The 20,367-nt window shown below is 40.9% G+C and overlaps 1 protein-coding gene across 2 annotated transcripts in view; it reads left to right on the plus strand.

The window, feature by feature from the left end:
• The window catches only part of Rasef (RAS and EF-hand domain containing), a 75,494-nt gene that overhangs the window by 39,835 nt on the left and 15,292 nt on the right, over positions 1 to 20,367 (plus strand). For both annotated transcript variants that reach the window (XM_048452968.3, XM_085686136.2), the window contains 3 exons: positions 141 to 375; positions 644 to 781; positions 872 to 1,016. In XM_048452968.3, coding sequence (XP_048308925.3) covers positions 141 to 375; positions 644 to 781; positions 872 to 1,016 — 518 coding nt within the window. The remainder of the gene's footprint in view (positions 1 to 140; positions 376 to 643; positions 782 to 871; positions 1,017 to 20,367) is intronic.

Consider the following 20,367-nt stretch of genomic DNA (forward strand, 5'->3'; position numbering starts at 1 on the left):
CTGACTGCTCTTTGTACTTCCTCTTCAATGCTAAGGGAACACCCTGTATCTCCTGGCAAGGGAAAATGTTGTCAGTCTGTCCCTTTGTGCTCTGTACATCTTGAACTCCTTGGTAAAGCTGTCTCCTTTTTTGTCACAAGGTCATTCCATTCTTCATATGCAGATGAGGATTGTGACTCTTTGGCTCTCTGTGATCCTCTGCAGAAGATGAATTATGAAGTTGACAGCCTGTCTGAGAGTTGTTTTGACAGTGGTTTGTCTACTCTGAGAGACTCCAATGAGTGTGACTCTGAGGCAGACTACAAGCACCAGAGAGGATTCCAGAGTTTGCATGAAACACAGGAGAGCCTTGAGGGTGATGCATCCGATACAGATGTAAGCCAGAAACCATAACACTCTGATGACTTCCTTTGATGAAAATTTTCTAATATGTTTTAGTAACAGCATATAACCTGTGTTGTTAAGGTCATGGACAGGAAGTTTAGTCATTAGAATGGATCTTTTTCCCGTATGAAACTAAGGAGGAATTCCCAAAGTTTTGTCTTGAAGAGGACGTCAAGAAGACTCAGCGGCAGTTTTATGTTTCCTTGGTCTGTGATGTATATATGAGAGACATGGTTTTTCATTATTGATTTTTTGATAGGTTCCTGATATAAGAGATGAAGAAGCTTTTGATTCTGAAAGCGTGGCCTCTGTGTTACACTGGAAGCCACAAGGATCTGTTGGTGAAGGCAGCACTGTTAGCTCCTCCAGAAAACCCATCTCAGCTCTTTCACCTCAAGTACGTAGCTACTGAGACCACTCTCTTCATGGCATGTTACTTAGACGAACACTGACTCCTGTCATCACCTATGTGGCTATTTCCCTCTAGGCAGACATGGCGGATAATAACTGTAAACCGACGTCTCAGAAGGCATACAAGATTGTGCTTGCTGGAGATGCTGCCGTGGGGAAGTCCAGCTTCCTCATGAGACTCTGCAAGAATGAATTTCAAGGGAATACAAGTGCAACTCTAGGTAGGACTCTTATTTCCATTGATAACAAAAGAAATACCTTCTATAGCTTGATTTCTTCTCCTCCACGATTATATACACAGATTCACAGGTTAAGAAATCTATGTATTTATCCATGTATTCAGACATTCTGTGTTTGTGTATGTATATGCCCCTGTGGTAGAATTATCCTTTATTTTTACTAAAATATAATTTTAAAAAAAGAACAGGCAATGAGAATTTTTGTAAATAGTAAAATCAAACAAACCCAGCTTAGACATAGAAGGTTCTTTTATTATGCACGTATTTTTCAAGCCTTTTTTTTTTTTTTGAGCGCCTGGTACGGTTGTAATGCTGAGGGTACATAGTGAAGAGCTGATTGAATCCCAATCTTTAAGAAAGTTTCACCCCAGGGGAAATAAGTGGACCAAAATAAATTTTAAAAATGAGATATGGAGCCAGGCAATAGAGGTGCATGCCTTTAATCCCAACACTCAGGAGGTGGTGGTAGGCAAATCTTTGTGAGTTCAAGGTTAGCCTGGTCTTCAGAACAAGTTCCAGGAAAGGTTCCAAAGCTACAGAGAAACTCTGTCTCAAAAAACAAAACAAAACAAAACAAAAAAAGCAACAACAAAAAAAACCCAAACACACAAAAAAATAAAAATGAGATGTGGAAAGAAGTGCATATTCCACTGGTGGGTAAGGATAGACTTCATTTTATGTTAAGAACTTCTCAATGAACATGGAAAATTTGAGATTAAACTCTAATTCAAATCTGTATTTGTGTCCCTTTCCATATGCCCATTAAAAAATTAGTTTATGTGACAATAATTTTCTCTTTATTTTTCCTTTTTCTTTCTTTTTTTTTGGCCTTTCTTTTTTTTATTTTTATTTTTTTTTATTATTATTAAATTATAAAAGTTTCCATTTCAGCCCCTCCTCCCACCACCCTCCCACTCCCCCCACTCCCTCTCCCCCTCCCTCTCCATCCCCCAGAGCAGTCAGGGTTTCCTGCCCTGTGGGAAGCCCGAGTTCCTCCCCCCTCCCTCCAGGTCCAGGGAAGGTGAGAGTCCAAACAGACTGGAGCGCCAAAATCCAGTACATGCAGAGGAAGCAAGTCCCAGTGTCATTGTCAACGGCTTTTCAAAAAGGCTCGGGGCCAGCCACATTCAGAGAATCTGGCTGGATCATGTCCTCGTTCAGTCCCAGTCCAACAGGCCTTGGTGAACTCCCCTTATATCAGTCCCCTTGTATCAGTGGGTGCTCGCATCCCTCGCAGTCCTGATTACTTTTTTTATTTTCTTCATCATTCTGTTCCTCATTTGGACTGTGGAGTGCTCAGTTCGGTGTTCCAATATGGGTCTCCATCTGTATCGCCATCCAACGTCGGATGAAGGTTTCCTGTGCCCTTGCCTTCATTGCTCACGATCTCTTTCCTTCTGCCTCTCATTTGGACCTAGGGAGCTAGGTCCAGTGTTCCAACGTGGTTCTCCGCCTCCATCTCCATCCATCGCCAGATGAGGGTTCTATGGTGACATGCAAAATATTCATCAGTATGGTTGTGGGCAAAGGCCGGTTCAGGCACCCTCTCCTCTGTCCAGAGAACAATCTGGGGATCTCTCCTTGGACCTGGGATCCCATATATAATCAAGTTTCCTATAAACCCTAAGATGACTCCCTTAGTTGAAATATATTCTTCCCTGATCTCTTATTCATCCTTCCTCCCTTCCCCCCATCCCGGTCAACCGAGCTTTCTCCATTCCTCCCCTACTCCCTTCTCTCTAACCCTCTCCCCTTCCAACAACCCTCCCACCCCCCCCATGCACCCAAGGTTACCTGGGACTCTTGACTATTTCCTACCTCCTGGCGGATAGCTAAATAATCTTCATCAGGATCGTCTTCTTATTTAGCTTCTCTAGGATCACGAAAAAATAGGCTCAAAGACCTTTAAATTATGGTTAGAATCCACTTATGAGTGAATACATACCGTGTTCCTCTTTTTGGGTCTGGCTTACCTCACTCAGTAAAGCGTTTTCTATGTCCATCCATTTGCATGCAAAATTCAAGATGTCATTATTTTTTACCGCTGAGTAAAACTCTAACGTGTATATGTTCCACACCTTTTTTAACCATTCTTCTATTGAGGGGCACCTCGGCTGTTTCCAGGTTCTGGCTATTACAAATAGTGCTGCTATGAACATAGTTGAACAAATGCTTTTGTTGTATGCTAGGGAATCTCTAGGGTAAATTCCCAAGAGTGGAATTGCTGGGTCCTGAGGGATGTTGACTCCCAGTTTCCTGAGAAACCACCACACTGATTTCCAAAGTGGCTGCACAAGTTTGCATTCCCACCAACAATGGATGAGTGTTCCCCTCATTCCACATCCTCTCCAGCATAGGCTATCATTGGTGTTTTTGACTTTAGCTATTCTGACAGGTGTAAGATGGTATCTCAAAGTGGTTTTGATTTGCATTTCCCTGATCACTAAGGAGGTTGAGCATGACCTTAAGTGTCTTCTGGCCATTCGAAGTTCATCTGTTGTGAATTCTCTGTTCAGTTCAGTACCCCATTTTTTAATTGGGTTATTTAGAGATTTAGTGCCTAGTTTCTTGAGTTCTTTGTATATTTTGGAGATCAGACCTTTGTCTGATGAGGGGTTGGTGAAGATCTTCTCCCAGTCAGAAGGCAGCCTTTTTGTCTTACTGACAGTGTCCTTTGCTTTACAGAAGCTTCTCAGTTTCAGTAGATCCCATTTATTCATTGTTTCTCTTAGTGTCTGTGCTGCTGGGGTCCTACTTAGGAAGAGGCCTCCTGTGCCTATATCTTGTAGACAACTTCCCACTTTCTCTTCTATCAGGTTCAAAGTGGGCAGATTAATGTTGATGTCTTTAATCCATTTGGACCTGAGTTTTGTGCATGGTGATAGATATGGATCTACTTTCATCCTTCTACAGGTTGACATCCAGTTATGCCAGCACCATTTGTTAAAGATGCTTTCCTTCTTCCATTGTATACCTTTAGCTCCCTTGTCAAAAATTAGGTGCTCATAGGTTTGTGGGTTAATATCCGGGTCTTCTATTCGATTCCATAGGTCGACTTCTCTGTTCTTATGCCAATACCAAGCTGTTTTCAATACTGTAGCTCTGTAATAGAGTTTGAAGTCAGGGATGGTAATGCCTCCTGAAGTTCCTTTATTGTATAAGATTGTTTTGGCTATCCTGGGTTTTTTGTTTTTCCAAATAAACTTGATTATTGTTTTCTCAAGGTCTGTGAAGAAGTTTGATGGGATTTTGATGGGGATTGCATTGAATCTATAGATTGCTTTTGGTAGAATTGCCATTTTTACTATGTTGATCCTCCCAATCCAAGAACAAGGGAGATCTTTCCATTTTCTGGTATCTTCCTCAATTTCTTTCTTCAAAGACTTAAAGTTCTTGTCAAATAGGTCTTTCACTTCCTTGGTTAGAGTAACCCCAAGATATTTTATGCTATTTGTGGCTATCGTGAAAGGTGATGTTTCTCTCATTTCCCTCTCAGCTTCTTTATCCTTCATGTATAGGAGGGCCACTGATTTTTTGGAGTTGATCTTGTATCCTCCCATGTTACTAAAGGTGTTTATCAGCTGTAGGAGTTCTTTGGTAGAGTTTTTGGGGTCACTTATGTACACTATCATATCGTCAGCAAATAACGAAAGTTTAACTTTATCCTTTCCAATTCGAATCCCCTTGATCTTATGTTGTCTTATTGCTATTGCTAGAACTTCAAGCACTATATTGAAGAGGTATGGAGAGAGTGGACAGCCTTGTCGTGTTCCTGATTTTAGTGGAAAGGCTTTGAGTTTCTCTCCATTCATTTTGATGTTAGCTGTCGGCTTGCTGTATATTGCTTTTATTATATTTAGGTATGATCCTTGTATCCCCAGTCTCTCCAACACCTTTATCATAAATGGGTGTTGAATTTTGTCAAATGCTTTTTCAGCATCCAATGAAATGATCATATGATTTTTTTCTTTCAGTTTATTTATATGATGGATTACATTGATAGATTTGCGTATATTGAACCAGCCCTGCATCTCTGGGATGAAGCCTACTTGATCATAATGGATAATTTTTCTAATGTGTTCCTGGATTTGGTTTGCCAGGATTTTATTGAGAATTTTTGCGTCGATGTTCATGAGTGAGATTGGCCTGTAATTCTCTTTCTTGGTTGTGTCTTTGTGTGGTTTTGGTATTAAGGTAACTGTAGCTTCATAAAAGGAGTTTGGCAATGACTCTTCTGTTTCTATATTATGGAATACGTTAAGGAGTATAGGTATTAGCTTTTCCTGGAAGTTCTGGTAGAATTCTGCATTGAAACCATCTGGTCCTGGACTTTTTTTGGTAGGGAGATTTCAGATAACAGCTTCTAGTTCTTCACGACTAACAGGTCTATTTAGATTGTTCACCTGTTCTTGGTTCAACTTTGGTATATGGTACTTATCTAAAAAAATGTCCATTTCTTTTACATTTTCCAACTTTGTGGCATATAAACTTTCGTAGTAAGATCTAATGATTCTCTGAATTTCCTCTGAGTCTGTGGTTATATTCCCCTTTTCATTTCTGATCCTATTAATTTGCATGTGCTCTCTCTGCCGTTTGATTAGTTTGGATAGGGGTTTGTCAATCTTGTTGATTTTCTCCAAGAACCAGCTTTTTGATTCATTGATTCTTTGGATTGTTTTCTCTGTTTCTATTTTGTTGATTTCAGCCCTCAGTTTGATTATTTCCAGTCTTCTACTCCTCCTTGGTGAATCAGCTTCTTTTCTTTCTAGAGCTTTCAAGTGTGCTGTTAGGTCTCCAATGTGTGCTTTCTCCGTTTTCTTTATTTGGGCACCTATTGTTATGAACTTTCCTCTTAGCACTGCTTTCATAGTGTCCCATAGGTTTGAGTATGTTGTGTCTTTGTTTTCATTAAATTCAAGGAAGACTTTAATTTCTTTCTTAATTTCGTCCTTGACCCAGGGGTGATTTAGTAGTTGACTGTTCAACTTCCATGAGTTTGTTGACTTCCTGGGGGTAGCATTGTTGTTGAATTCTAATTTTAATCCATGGTGATCTGACAAGACACAGGTGGTTACTAATATTTTTTTGTATCTGTGGGAGTTTGCTTTGTTGCCGAGTATGTGGTCAATCTTCGAGAAGGTTCCATGAACTGCAGAGAAGAAGGTATATTCTTTCCTATTTGGGTGGAGTGTTCTATAGATGTCTGATAAGTCCATTTGACTCAATACCTCCAATAAATCTCTTAATTCTCTGTTTGGTTTCTGTCTGATTGACCTGTCCATTGGTGAGAGAGGAGTGTTGAAGTCTCCTACTATTAGCGTGTGTGGTTTGATGACTGCCTTGAGTTCTAGAAGAGTTTCTTTTACATATGTGGGTGCCTTTACATCAGGGGCATAGATATTCAGGATTGAGACTTCTTCCTGATGAGTTGTTCCTGTTATGAGTATGAAATGTCCATCTCCATCTCTTCTGATTGATTTTTGTTTGAAGTCGATTTTGTTAGATATTAGAATGGCCACACCCGCTTGTTTCTTAGGTCCATTTGCTTGGAAGACCTTTTCCCAACCCTTTACTCTGAGTAGGTGTCTGTCTTTGTGGTTGAGGTGTGTTTCTTGTAAACAGCAGAATGTTGGATCCTGTTTTCGTATCCAATCTCTAAGTCTGTGCCTCTTTATAGGTGAATTGAGTCCATTGATATTAAGAGATATTAATGACCATTGGTTGTTGACTCCAGTCATTTTTTTGGTGGTAATAGAGTGTATGTGTTTTCCTTCTTTGAATTGTGCTAGTGAAGGGTCGCTAGATGTCTGAATTATTGTAGTCAGTGTTGGCAATGTTGGATTCCATGGGATGTAATTTTCCTTCTAGTATTCTCTGTAAGGCTGGATTAGTAGTTACATATTGTTTAAATTTGTTTTTATCCTGGAATATTTTGTTTTCTCCGTTGATAGTGAACGAAAGCTTGGCTGGGTAAAGTAGTCTGGGCTTGCATCCATGGTCCCTTAATTTCTGCAGTACCTCTATCCAGGACCTTCTGGCTTTCATGGTTTCTATAGAGAAGTCTGGTGTAAGTCTGATAGGTTTACCTTTGTAGGTTACTTGACCTTTTTCCTTTGCAGCTCTTAATATCCTTTCTTTAATCTGACTGCTTTGTGTTTTGATTATTATATGGCGAGGGGACGTTTTTTTCTGATCCAGTCTATTCGGTGTTCTGTATGCTTCTTGCACCTTCATAGGAATATCCCTCTTTAGGTTGGGAAAGTTTTCTTCTATAATTTTGTTGAATATATCTTCTGGACCTTTGATCTGCAATTCTTCTCCTTCTTCTACTCCTATTATTCTTAGATTTGGTTTTTTTATTATGTCCCATATTTCCTGAATGTTTTGTGATGAGAATTTGTTGGATTTGCTGTTTTCTTTGGTCAGGGCATTTATTTTCTCTATGGTGTCTTCATAATCTGAGATTCGTTCTTCTATCTCTTGTATTCTATTGGTTAAGCTTGATTCTGTAGTCTCCGTTCGTTTACCTAGATTTTCCATATCCAGCCGGCCCTCGGATTGTGTTTTCTTCACTGCCTCCATTTCAGTTTTCAATTCTTGCACTGATTCCATTACCTGTTTGATTGCTTTTTCTTGGTTTCCCAGGGTATCATTTACGAATTTACTCATTTCTTCAAACTTTTTGTTATATTTGTCTTCCATTTCTTTACTCATTTCTATTATTTTTTTGTTATATTTCTCTTCTATTTCTTTAAGTGAGTTATTCATACCCTGTTTTAGAGACTCTATTGCTTTCATAATGACACTGTTTTCCACTTCTTCCGGAATAGGGCGTTCGAGTCCTTCTGTCGTAAGATCGCTGGGATCTGGTGATTTCATGTTGTTTTTCAGATTGTTGGAGGAATTCTTGCCTTGGCGCCTGCCCATCTCTTCCTTCAGATGCTCTCCAATGGCTCTTCCCTCCGCTGGGTCTTCTTCTACTGGATTAGTGACCCTTGCTATCCAGGAATCACTTTGCCTGCAGTCTTAGCTAGCTGCAGGCAGGCTATTAGAACAAAGGGACTTCCTTCCCTTTGCACTCACCACCTATCCAGCCCCGTGGTGCCCACCCTGGCTGAGATAGAGGAATTTAAGCCCTGAAAAAGGGAGAGGGGAGGGGAGGGGTTCGAGGCCAAAAGCTGGGATGGCGTAGCAGGAGAGAGGGATTAGCTGGGGGAAGCTGCCCCTTTGGAGTAGCCAGGGAGATAAGGATGGCGGGAATATTGTGTGTCCCCTCACCGGTCCACACACTTACCCCTGCACAGGATCAGAACCCCTCGCTGGTCAGAAGAGTCCCTGCCTGTGGTCTTAGCTGCTGCAGGCCAGCTATCAGAACAAAGGGACTCCCGCCCCTTTGCTCTCACCGTCTGCCCCGGCCCGCGGTGCCCGCCCCGACTGAGATGGAGGAATTTAAGCCCCGAAGAAGGGAGAGGGGAGGGGAGGGGTTCGAGGCCAAAAGCTGGGATGGCGTAGCAGGAGAGAGGGATTAGCTGGGGGAAGCTGCCCCTTTGGAGTAGCTAGGGAGATAAGGATGGCGGGAATATTGTGTGTCCTCTCACTGGTCCACACACTTACCCCTGCACAGGATCAGAGCCCCTCGCTGGTCAGAAGAGTCCCTGCCTGCGGTCTTAGCTGCTGCAGGCCAGCTATCAGAACAAAGGGACTCCCGCCCCTTTGCTCTCACCGCCTGCCCCGGCCCGCGGTCTTTTGGCCTTTCTTAGTCTTTTTTTTTAAAAAAATATTATTGTCTTAGTTAAGGTTTTTATTACTGGTAAGAGACACCATGACCACAGCAACTCTTATAAGGAAAATACATAATTGAGGGGCCTAGAGGCTCAATCCATTATCATCATGGTTTAGAGCATGGCAGTATGCAGGCAGATGTCATACTGGCTACATCTTGGCTTATAGGGAACAGGAAGTCAACCGACTGTCACACTGAGGGAAACTTGAGCAGAATAGATCTTACAGTCTGCTCCAACAGAGACACACCTCCTCCAACAAGGCCAAACCTCCTAATAATGCTACTCCCTTTGGGGGCAATTTTCTTTCAAACCACAGCTATTTTTTGGTTAAATTTTTTAAATATGTTTTAATCATGTTTTTTCATCCCTCAACTCCTCCCGGATACCCATACCACCTTACCCACCCAACTTCATTTTCACCCTTTCTCTCTGTTTTTCAAAAACAAAATCCACATAAAAATTAAGGCAAAAAAAAAACCCTCCATAAAATCCCATGGAGTTCTATTGTGCTGAGTTTAACTCCTGCGTATGGGGCCTCCCATGGTTTGTGTATAAGATATACACAGTAACACTCCGTTGTAGAAAACTGATTTTCCCTTTACCAATAGATACGAATTGCAAATATCTATCTTCGAATGACTAGTCCCATGGAGTCATCCATTCAATCTGGCTCTTAAAATTTAAATTGCTTCCCTTACTTCCACGCCCCCACCCCCCCGTGCACCCAAGTTTGCCTTGCAATCTTGACTACTTCCTATATCCAGGAGGATAACTATATGATTTTCTTCAGGTTCACCGTCTTATTTAGCTTTTCTAGGATCACGAATTATAGGCTCAAAGACCTTTAACTATGGCTAGAATCCACTTATGAGTGAGTACATTCCATATTCCTCTTTTTGGGTCTGGGTTACCTCACTCAGTAAAGCGTTTTCTATTTCCATCCATTTGCATGTGAAATTCAAGATGTCATTGTTTTTTACCGCTGAGTAAAACTCTAATGTGTATATGTTCCACACCTTCTTTAACCATTCTTCTATTGAGGGGCACCTAGGTTGTTTCCATGTTCTGGCTATTACAAATAGCGCAGCTATGAACATAGTTGAACAAATGAATGTGGCTGACATGGGGGCTGACTGAGAAGCCATTGACAATGGCACTGGGTCTTGTTTCATCTGCATGTACTGGCTGTTTGGGATCCTAGTCTGTTTGGATGCTCACCTCCCTAGGCCTGGAGGGAGGGGGAAGGAACTTGAACTTCCCACAGGGCAGGAAACCCTGACTGCTCTTTGGACTGGAGAGGGAGGAGGAGAGGGAGTGGGGGGGGGGGAGAGGAAGTGGGGAGAGGGAGGAGAGGGAGTGGGGGTAATGGGAGGGTATGGGGAGGAGGGGAGGAAGTGGAAATTTTTATAAACAAACAAATAAAAAAAAAAGAAATCAACCTCTTTTAATAAAACATTAGGACTTGTGTGAAAAAAAATTTAAATTGCTTCCTCTTTTACACAGATTAATGAGCTTTGATCTCATTTAGGACCCAGTACTTTAAAATCTCTCACTGTCTGTGCCTTGTCCAGTTGTGGGTCTTTGTGTTAATTTGCATTAACTGCAACAAGAAGATTCTCTGATGTGGGTTGAACAAGACAATTATCTGTAGGTATACCAATATGTCCACAGGAGTTATTTTATTGCTATGTTATTTTAGCATATTAAAAGTGTAAAAGCAAACAATCACATAGAAGAGAAAATACATAATTTGTTTCAGAGGAGCCTGTTTTATGTCACTCAGGATGATCTTTTTCTTGGACAAACCTTTTGTCTATAAATTTAGTAAGTTCAATTTTCATAACAGCTAAATAATATTCCTTTATATAAATATATGACATTTTAATTACCTATACCTCAGTTGAAAGACAGCAGGCCTGTTTCCAATATCTAACTATTGTGATTAGAATAGAAAGAATATGGGTGACTAAGTATCTATTTATGGCATGTAGAGCTCTTTGGTTATACACCTGATAATGGTATAGTTCTGTCTTGAGGTCGATCTATTCCCAACTTCTTGAAGAACCATTATACTGATTTCCATTCCCAAGAGCATTGAAGAAGTGTTCCCCTTTCCCTGTATCCTCACCAATATCAACTGATATTTATTTTATTTGTCTTAACCATTCTGAGTGGGTAAGATAAGTCTCAAAGTAGCTCTCATTTACTATTTCCAGATGGATCATGATATTGAACCTGTCCTTTTTTTTTTTTTTTTAAATTTTATTAAATTATAAAAAGTTTCCATTTACGCCCCTCCTCCCAACACCCTCCCACTCCCCCCCTCCCTCTCCTCCTCCCTCTTTGTCCCCAAGGGAAGTCAGGGTCTCCTGCCCTGTGGGAAGTCCAAGTTCCTCCCCCCTCACTCCAGGTCCAGGAAGGTGAGCATCCAAACAGACTGGATCCCAAAAATCCAGTACATGCAGAGGAAACAAGTCCCAGTGTCATTGTCAATGGCTTCTCGGAAAGACTGCAGGCCAGCCACATTCAGAAAAACCAGCCACATTCAGAGAATCTGGTTGGATCACATGCTCGTTCAGTCACGGTCCATCTGGCCTTGGTAAACTCTCATTAGATCCGACCCCTTGTATCAGTGGGTGATAGTATCCCTCGCAGTCCTTCGTCATTTTCTTCCTCCTTTTGCTCCTCGTTTGGATCTTGGGGGGCTCAGTTCGGTGCTCCAACGCGGGCCTCCATCTGTTTCGTCATCCAACGCCAGATGAAGGATCTATGGTGATAAGCAAAATATTCATCAGTATGGTCACGGGCCAAGGCCGGTTCAGGCACCCCCTCCTCTGACCAGAGAACAATCTGGGGATCTCTTCTTGGACCTGGGATCCCATATATAATCAAGTTTCCTGTAAACTCTAATATGACTCCCTTAGTTGAAATATATTCTTCCCTGATCCCACATTCATCCTTCCTCCCTTCCCCCCATCCCGGTCAACCGAGCTTTCTCCATTCCTCCCCTACTCCCTTCTCTCTAACCCTCTCCCCTTCCAACAACCCTCCCACCCCCCCCCATGCACCCAAGGTTACCTGGGACTCTTGACTATTTCCTACCTCCTGGCGGATAGGTAAATAATCTTCATCAGGTTCGTCTTCTTATTTAGCTTCTCTAGGATCACGAATAATAGGCTCAAAGACCTTTAATTATGGTTAGAATCCACTTATGAGTGAATACATACCGTGTTCCTCCTTTTGGGTCTGGCTTACCTCACTCAGTAAAGCGTTTTCTATGTCCATCCATTTGCATGCAAAATTCAAGATGTCATTATTTTTTACCGCTGAGTAAAACTCTAATGTGTATATGTTCCACACCTTTTTTAACCATTCTTCTATTGAGGGGCACCTAGGCTGTTTCCAGGTTCTGGCTATTACAAATATTGCTGCTATGAACATAGTTGAACAAACGCTTTTGTAGTATGTTTGGGCATCTCTAGGGTATATTCCCAAGAGAGGAATTGCTGGGTCCTGAGGGAGGTTGACTCCCAGTTTCCTGAGAAACTGCCACACTGATTTCCAAAGTGGCTGCACAAGTTTGCATTCCCACCAACAATGGATGAGTGTTCCCCTCATTCCACATCCCCTCCAGCATAGGCTATCATTGGTGTTTTTAACTTTAGCTATTGTGACAGGTGTAAGATGGTATCTCAAAGTGGTTTTGATTTGCATTTCCCTGATCGCTAAGGAGGTTGAGCATGACCTTAAGTGTCTTCTGGCCATTCGAAGTTCATCTGTTGTGAATTCTCTGTTCAGATCAGTACCCCCATTTTTTAATTGGGTTAATTAGAGTTTTAGTGTCTAGTTTCTTGAGTTCTTTGTATATTCTGGAGATCAGACCTTTGTCTGATGAGGGGTTGGTGAAGATCTTCTCCCAGTCAGAAGGCAGCCTTTTTGTCTTACTGACAGTGTCCTTTGCTTTACAGAAGCTTCTCAGTTTCAGTAGATCCCATTTATTCATTGTTTCTCTTATTGTCTGTGCTGCTGGGGTCCTACTTAGGAAGAGGGCTCCTGTGCCTATATCTTGTAGACTACTTCCCACTTTCTCTTCTATCAGGTTCAAAGTGGACGGATTAATGTTGATGTCTTTAATCCATTTGGACTTGATTTTTGTGCATGGTGATAGATATGGATCTACTTTCATTTTTTTACAGGATGACATCCAGTTATGCCAGCACCATTTGTTAAAGATGCTTTCCTTCTTCCATTGTATACCTTTAGCTCCCTTGTCAAAAATTAGGTGCTCATAGGTTTGTGGGTTAATATCCGGGTCTTCTATTCGATTCCAAAGGTCGATTTCTCTGTTCTTATGCCAATACCAAGCTGTTTTCAATACTGTAGCTCTATAATAGAGTTTGAAGTCAGGGATGGTAATGCCTCCTGAAGTTCCTTTATTGTATAAGATTGTTTTGGCTATCCTGGGTTTTTTGTTTTGCCATATAAACTTGATTATTGTTCTCTCAAGGTCTGTTAAGAAGTTTGATGGGATTTTGATAGGGATTGCATTGAATCTATAGATTGCTTTTGGTAGAATTGCCATTTTTACTATGTTGATTCTCCCAATCCAAGAGCAGGGGAGGTCTTTCCATTTTCTGGTATCCTCCTCAATTTCTTTCTTCAAAGACTTAAAGTTTTTGTCAAATAGGTCTTTCACTTCCTTGGTTAGAGTAACCCCAAGATATTTTATGCTATTTGTGGCTATCATGAAAGGTGATGTTTCTCTGATTTCCCTCTCTGCTTCTTTATCCTTTGTGTATAGGAAGGCCACTGATTTTTTGGAGTTGATCTTGTATCCTGCCACGTTACTAAAGGTGTTTATCAGCTGTAGGAGTTCTTTGGTTATTAACGAATCAATCCCACACCAGTTATGTTTTAAGGGGTTATTTATTTGGCGGGGGGTAAAACTTACATACACCATAAACCGTCAGGAAGGGAGCCTAGTCGCTGGAGCAGGAGCCGGGAGCAGCAGCTGAGACCGAGCACCGGAACCAAGAGCCGGAACCAAGAGGGCCTTATCCGGAACTGCTTCTCTTTTTAAGAGAAAAATATACCACGCCCCAGTGGGCTGGTATTTCAGCAGCTATTGGCTGACGGAGCGGAAGTCGCTCCCCGCTGCACTGTGGGCTCCTGCTTCAGTGATTATTGGTTGAGGCAGCGGAAGTTACTCCCACAACATTTGGTAGAGTTTTTGGGGTCACTTATGTACACTATCATATCGTCAGCAAATAACGAAAGTTTGACTTCATCCTTTCCAATACGAATCCCCTTGATCTCCTTATGTTGTCTTATTGCTATTGCTAGAACTTCAAGCACTATATTGAAGAGGTATGGAGAGAGTGGACAGCCTTGTCGCGTTCCTGATTTTAGTGGAAAGGCTTTGAGTTTCTCTCCATTCAGTTTGATGTTAGCTGTCGGCTTGCTGTATATTGCTTTTATTATATTTAGGTATGATCCTTGTATCCCCAGTCTCTCCAACACCTTTATCATAAATGGGTGTTGAATTTTGTCAAATGCTTTTTCAGCATCTAGTGAGATGATCATATGGTTTTTTTCTTTCAGTTTATTTATATGATGGATTACATTGATAGATTTGCGAATGTTGAACCAGCCCTGCATCTCTGGAATGAAGCCGACTTGATCATAATGGATAATTTTTCTAATGTGCTCTTGGATACGGTTTGCCAGTATTTTATTGAGTATTTTCGCGTCAATGTTCATGAGTGAGATTGGCCTGTAATTCTCTTTCTTGGTTGTGTCTTTGTGTGGTTTTGGTATTAGGGTAACTGTAGCTTCATAAAAGGAGTTAGGCAATGACTCTTCTGTTTCTATATTGTGGAATACGTTAAGGAGTATAGGTATTAGCTCTTCCTGGAAGTTCTGGTAGAATTCTGCATTGAAACCATCTGGTCCTGGACTTTTTTTGGTAGGGAGATTTTTGATAGCAGCTTCTAATTCTTCGCGACTAACAGGTCTATTTAGATTGTTCACCTGTTCTTGGTTCAACTTTGGCATATGGTACTTATCTAAAAAAATGTCCATTTCTTTTACATTTTCCAACTTTGTGGCATATAAACTTTCGTAGTAAGATCTAATGATTCTCTGAATTTCCTCTGTGTCTGTGGTTATGTCCCCCTTTTCATTTCTGATCCTATTAATTTGCACGTTCTCTCTCTGCCGTTTGATTAGTTTGGATAGGGGTTTGTCAATCTTGTTGATTTTCTCCAAGAACCAGCTTTTTGATTCATTGATTCTTTGGATTGTTTTCTCTGTTTCTATTTTGTTGATTTCAGCCCTCAGTTTGATTATTTCCAGTCTTCTACTCCTCCTGGGTGAATCAGCTTCTTTTCTTTCTAGAGCTTTCAAGTGTGCTGTTAGGTCTCCAATGTGTGCTTTCTCCGTTTTCTTTATTTGGGCGCCTATTGCTATGAACTTTCCTCTTAGCACTGCTTTCATAGTGTCCCATAGGTTTGAGTATGTTGTGTCTTTGTTTTCATTAAATTCAAGGAAGTCTTTAATTTCTTTCTTAATTTCGTCCTTGACCCAGGGGTGATTTAGTAGTTGACTGTTCAACTTCCATGAGTTTGTTGACTTCCTGGGGTTAGCATTGTTGTTGAATTCTAATTTTAATCCATGGTGATCTGACAAGACACAGGTGGTTACTAATATTTTTTTGTATCTGTGGAAGTTTGCGTTGTTACCGAGTATGTGGTCAATCTTCGAGAAGGTTCCATGAACTGCAGAGAAGAAGGTATATTCTTTCCTATTTGGGTGGAGTGTTCTATAGATGTCTGTTAAGTTCATTTGATTCAATACCTCCAATAAATCTCTTAATTCTCTGTTTGGTTTCTGTCTGATTGACCTGTCCATTGGTGAGAGAGGAGTGTTGAAGTCTCCTACTATTAGCGTGTGTGGTTTGATGACTGCCTTGAGTTCTAGAAGAGTTTCTTTTACATAAGTGGGTGCCTTTATATTAGGGGCATAGATATTCAGGATTGAGACTTCTTCCTGATGAGTTGTTCCTGTTATGAGTATGAAATGTCCATCTCCATCTCTTCTGATTGATTTTAGTTTGAAGTCGATTTTGTTAGATATTAGAATGGCCACACCCGCTTGTTTCTTAGGTCCATTTGCTTGGAAGACCTTTTCCCAACCCTTTACTCTGAGTAGGTGTCTGTCTTTGTGGTTGAGGTGTGTTTCTTGTAAACAGCAGAATGTTGGATCCTGTTTTCGTATCCAATCTCTAAGTCTGTGCCTCTTTATAGGTGAATTGAGTCCATTGATATTAAGAGATATTAATGACCAGTGTTTGTTGACTCGAGTCATTTTTTTTTTTTTTGGGTAGTAGAGTGTATGTGTTTTCCTTCTTTGGGTTGTGCTAGTGAAGGGTCGCTAGATGTCTGAGTTATTGTAGGCAGTGTTGGCAATGTTGGATTCCTTGGGATGTAATTTTCCTTCTAATATTCTCTGTAAGGCTGGATTAGTAGTTACGTATTGTTTAAATTTGTTCTTATCCTGGAATATTTTGTTTTCTCCGTTGATAGTGAATGAAAGCTTGGCTGGGTATATTAATCTGGGCTTGCATTCATGGTCCCTTAGTTTCTGCAGTACCTCTATCCAGGACCTTCTGGCTTTCATGGTTTCTATAGAGAAGTCTGGTGTAAGTCTGATAGGTTTACCTTTATAGGTTACTTGACCTTTTTCCTTTGCAGCTCTTAATATCCTTTCTTTAATCTGAATGCTTTGTGTTTTGATTATTATATGGCGAGGGGATGTTTTTTTCTGATCCAGTCTATTCGGTGTTCTGTATGCTTCTTGCACCTTCATAGGAATATCACTCTTTAGGATGGGAAAGTTTTCTTCTATAATTTTGTTGAATATATTTTCTGGACCTTTGGTCTGCAATTCTTCTCCTTCTTCTACTCCTATTATTCTTAGATTTGGTTTTTTTATTATGTTCCATATTTCCTGAATGTTTTGTGATGAGAATTTGTTGGATTTGCTGTTTTCTTTGGTCAGGGCATTTATTTTCTCTATGGTGTCTTCATAATCTGAGTTTCGTTCTTCTATCTCTTGTATTCTATTGGTTATGCTTGTTCCTGAAGTCTCTGTTTGTTTACCTAGATTTTCCATATCCAGCCGGTCCTCGGTTTGTGTTTTCTTCACTGCCTCAATTTCAGTTTTCAATTCTTGATCTGATTCCATTACCTGTTTGATTGTTTTTTCTTGGTTTCCCAGGGTATCATTTACGAATTTACTTATTTCTTCAAACTTTTTGTTATATTTGTCTTCCATTTCTTTACTCATTTCTTCCATCTTTTTGTTATATTTCTCTTCTATTTCTTTAAGTGAGTTATTCATACCCTGTTTAAGAGACTCTATTGCTTTTATAATGACACTGTTTTCCACTTCTTCCGGTATAGGGTGTTCAAGTCCTTCTGTCATAAGATCGCTGGGATCTGGTGTTTTCGTGTTGTTTTTCAGATTGTTGGAGGAATTCTTGCCTTGGCGCCTGCCCATCTCTTCCTTCAGATGCTCTCCAATGGCTCTTCCCTCCGCTGGGTCTTTTGCTACTGGATTAATGCCCCTTGCTATCCAGGAATCACTTTGCCTGCAGCCTTAGGTTGCTGCAGGCAGGCAATTAGAACAAAGGGATTTCCGTCCCTTTGCACTCACTGCGTGTACGTCCCGCGGTACCCACCCCGGCTGAGATGGAGGAATTTAAGCCCCGAAAAAAGGAGAGGGGAGGGTATGGGTTCCAGGCAGAAAGCTGGGATGGCGTTGCAGGAGAGAGGGATTAGCTGGGGAAGCTGCCCCTTTGGAGTAGTCATGGAGATAAGGGTGGCGGGAGTATTGTGTGTTCCCTAACCGGCCTTGTGTGGTGGTCAGGAACAATACACTTACCCCTCCACAGGATCAGAGCCCCTCGCTGGTCAGAGGTGCCCCTGCCTGCAGTCTTGGCTTGCTGCAGGCCGGCTTTTGGAACAAAGGGACTCCAGTCCCTTTGCACTCACCGCCTATCCTGGCCCGCGGTGCCCACCCCGGCTGAGATGGAGGAGTTTAAGCCCCGAAAAAAGGAGAGGGGAGGGTATGGGTTCCAGGCAGAAAGCTGGGATGGCTATGCAGGAGAGAGGGAATAGCTGGGGAAGCTGCCGCTTTGGAGTAGTCAGGGAGATAAGGGTGGCGGGAGTATTGTGTGTTCCCTAACCGGCCTTGTGTGGCGGTCAGGAACAATACACTTACCCCTCCACAGGATCAGAAACGAGGTGCCCCTGCCTGCAGTCTTGGCTTGCTGCAGGCCGGCTTTTGGAACAAAGGGGCTCCAGTCCCTTTGCACTCACCGCCTAACCTGGCCCGCGGTGCCCACCCCGGCTGAGATGGAGGAATTTAAGCCCCGAAAAAAGGAGAGGGGAGGGTATGGGTTCCAGGCAGAAAGCTGGGATGGCTATGCAGGAGAGAGGGATTAGCTGGGGAAGCTGCCCCTTTGGAGTAGTCAGGGAGATAAGGGTGGCGGGAGTATTGTGTGTTCCCTAACCGGCCTTGTGTGGCGGTCAGGAACAATACACTTACCCCTCCACAGGATCAGAAACGAGGTGCCCCTGCCTGCAGTCTTGGCTTGCTGCAGGCCGGCTTTTGGAACAAAGGGCTTGAACCTGTCCTTAAATGTTTCCCAGCCATTTGTGTTTTGCCTTTTGAAAACTCTCTGCTTCATTCTGTATCCCATAGTTTAATTTAGTTGTTTTCTTGATAAACAGATTTTTTACTTCTTTATGTATTATAAATATTAATGTCTGTAATATGTAATTGTTAAGGATTTTTTTTCTCATTATGTGGGAAAATGGGAGTGATCTTATAGTACAGAACCTTTTCATGATATCCTAATTATTAATTGTTCATCTTAATGACAATGTTACTGATAACTTGTTCAGAACGTCCTTTCCTGTGCCATTGAGTTCATGTCTATTCTGCATCTACTCTTCTATGAATTTGAACTGTTGATCTTATGCTAAGCTCTGTAATCTATTTGGAGTGCATTTTGTACAAGGTGATAGTATGGATCTATTTTCATTCTTCTACATATAGTTTTTCAGTTTGACTACCATCATTTGTTGAAGATTTTGTCTGTTCCCTAGTGTGTATTTTTTTGGTTTCTTTATCAAAAATCAGATATCCATAGGTTTGTGGATTTATGTCTTGGCCTTCAATTCCACTGATCTATTTTTTTATGCTGATAGCATGTTATTTTTCCTTGTTGTTGTTGTTAGTTTGTTTCTCTGTGTAGAGATGCTATTTTTCAATTCTGTAGCTCTAGCACTGTTTGAGATTGGGGATTGTGTTACCTTCAGCAGTTCTTTTATTATTCATAATTATCTTAGATATCCTGTGTTTTTGTGTTTTAATGAAGTTGAAGATTATATTTAATTTCTGTGAAGAACTGTGTGGAAATATTGTTAGGGATTACATTTCATCTGTAGACTGCTTTTGGTAGAATGACATTTCTCACAATATTACTCTCAACCATACATAAATGTCAAAGGTATTTTTATTTTCTGATATCTTTTTCAATTTGTTTCTTCAATGCTTAAAGATTTATTGCACTTTATTTAATACTTAAAAGATTTATTGTCTTTCACTTTTTTAACTTAAAGTTATCCTAAGATTCTTTTTTTAAGGTTATGATAAAAGGTACTGTTTCCCTGATTTCTCTCCTAGTCTGTTTTTCATTTGGGTATAGGCTGCTGATTGTGTGTGTGTGTGTGTGCATGCATGCATATGTTAATTTTGTGTCTTGCTTCTTTGCTTCTTAGCTGTATGAGTTTCCTAGTGAAATTTTTAGGGTAACTTACATACACTATCAGAACAGTTGCAAATAAATGTACTTTGACATTTTTGTTATTTGAATCCCCTTGATCTCCTTAGGTTTTCTTTTTGTTCCAGGTAAGATTTCAAGTCCTATATTAAATATGTATAAAAAGACTGGACATCCTTGTCTTGTTCTTGATTTCAGTGGAAATGCTTTGGGTTTTTCACTATTGAGGATGAGGATTTGATGTAAATTTCTTTTATTATGTTGTTAAAAGTCCCTTGTATTCCTAACCTTTCCAAGACATTTATTGTAGGTCTTATATCAAAGGTCTTTTTCTGCACCAAATGAGGTAATCATGTAGTAGATTATGTTTATACACACACACACACACACACACACACACACACACATCTTTTGACACAGGATTTCACTGTAGTTTTCAAGCCTATCCTGGAACTAGCTCTTGTAGACCAGGCTGGCCTTGAACTCACAGAGATCTGCCTACCTCAGCTTCCTGGGTGCTGAGATTAAAGACATGCACCAACACTGCCCGACTGATTTATATATTTGTGAATCATCTAGAATCTTTGAGATGAAGCCAGCTTGTTATGGATGGATAGTTAATCTTTGTTATGTGTTCTTGAATTCAGTCTGCAAGCATTTTCTTGAGAAGTTTCACATTTAGCTTCATAATAGATATTGT

This window comes from Myodes glareolus, chromosome 3, assembly GCF_982192425.1.
Source record: "Myodes glareolus chromosome 3, mMyoGla1.1, whole genome shotgun sequence".
Lineage (NCBI taxonomy): Eukaryota > Metazoa > Chordata > Mammalia > Rodentia > Cricetidae > Myodes > Myodes glareolus.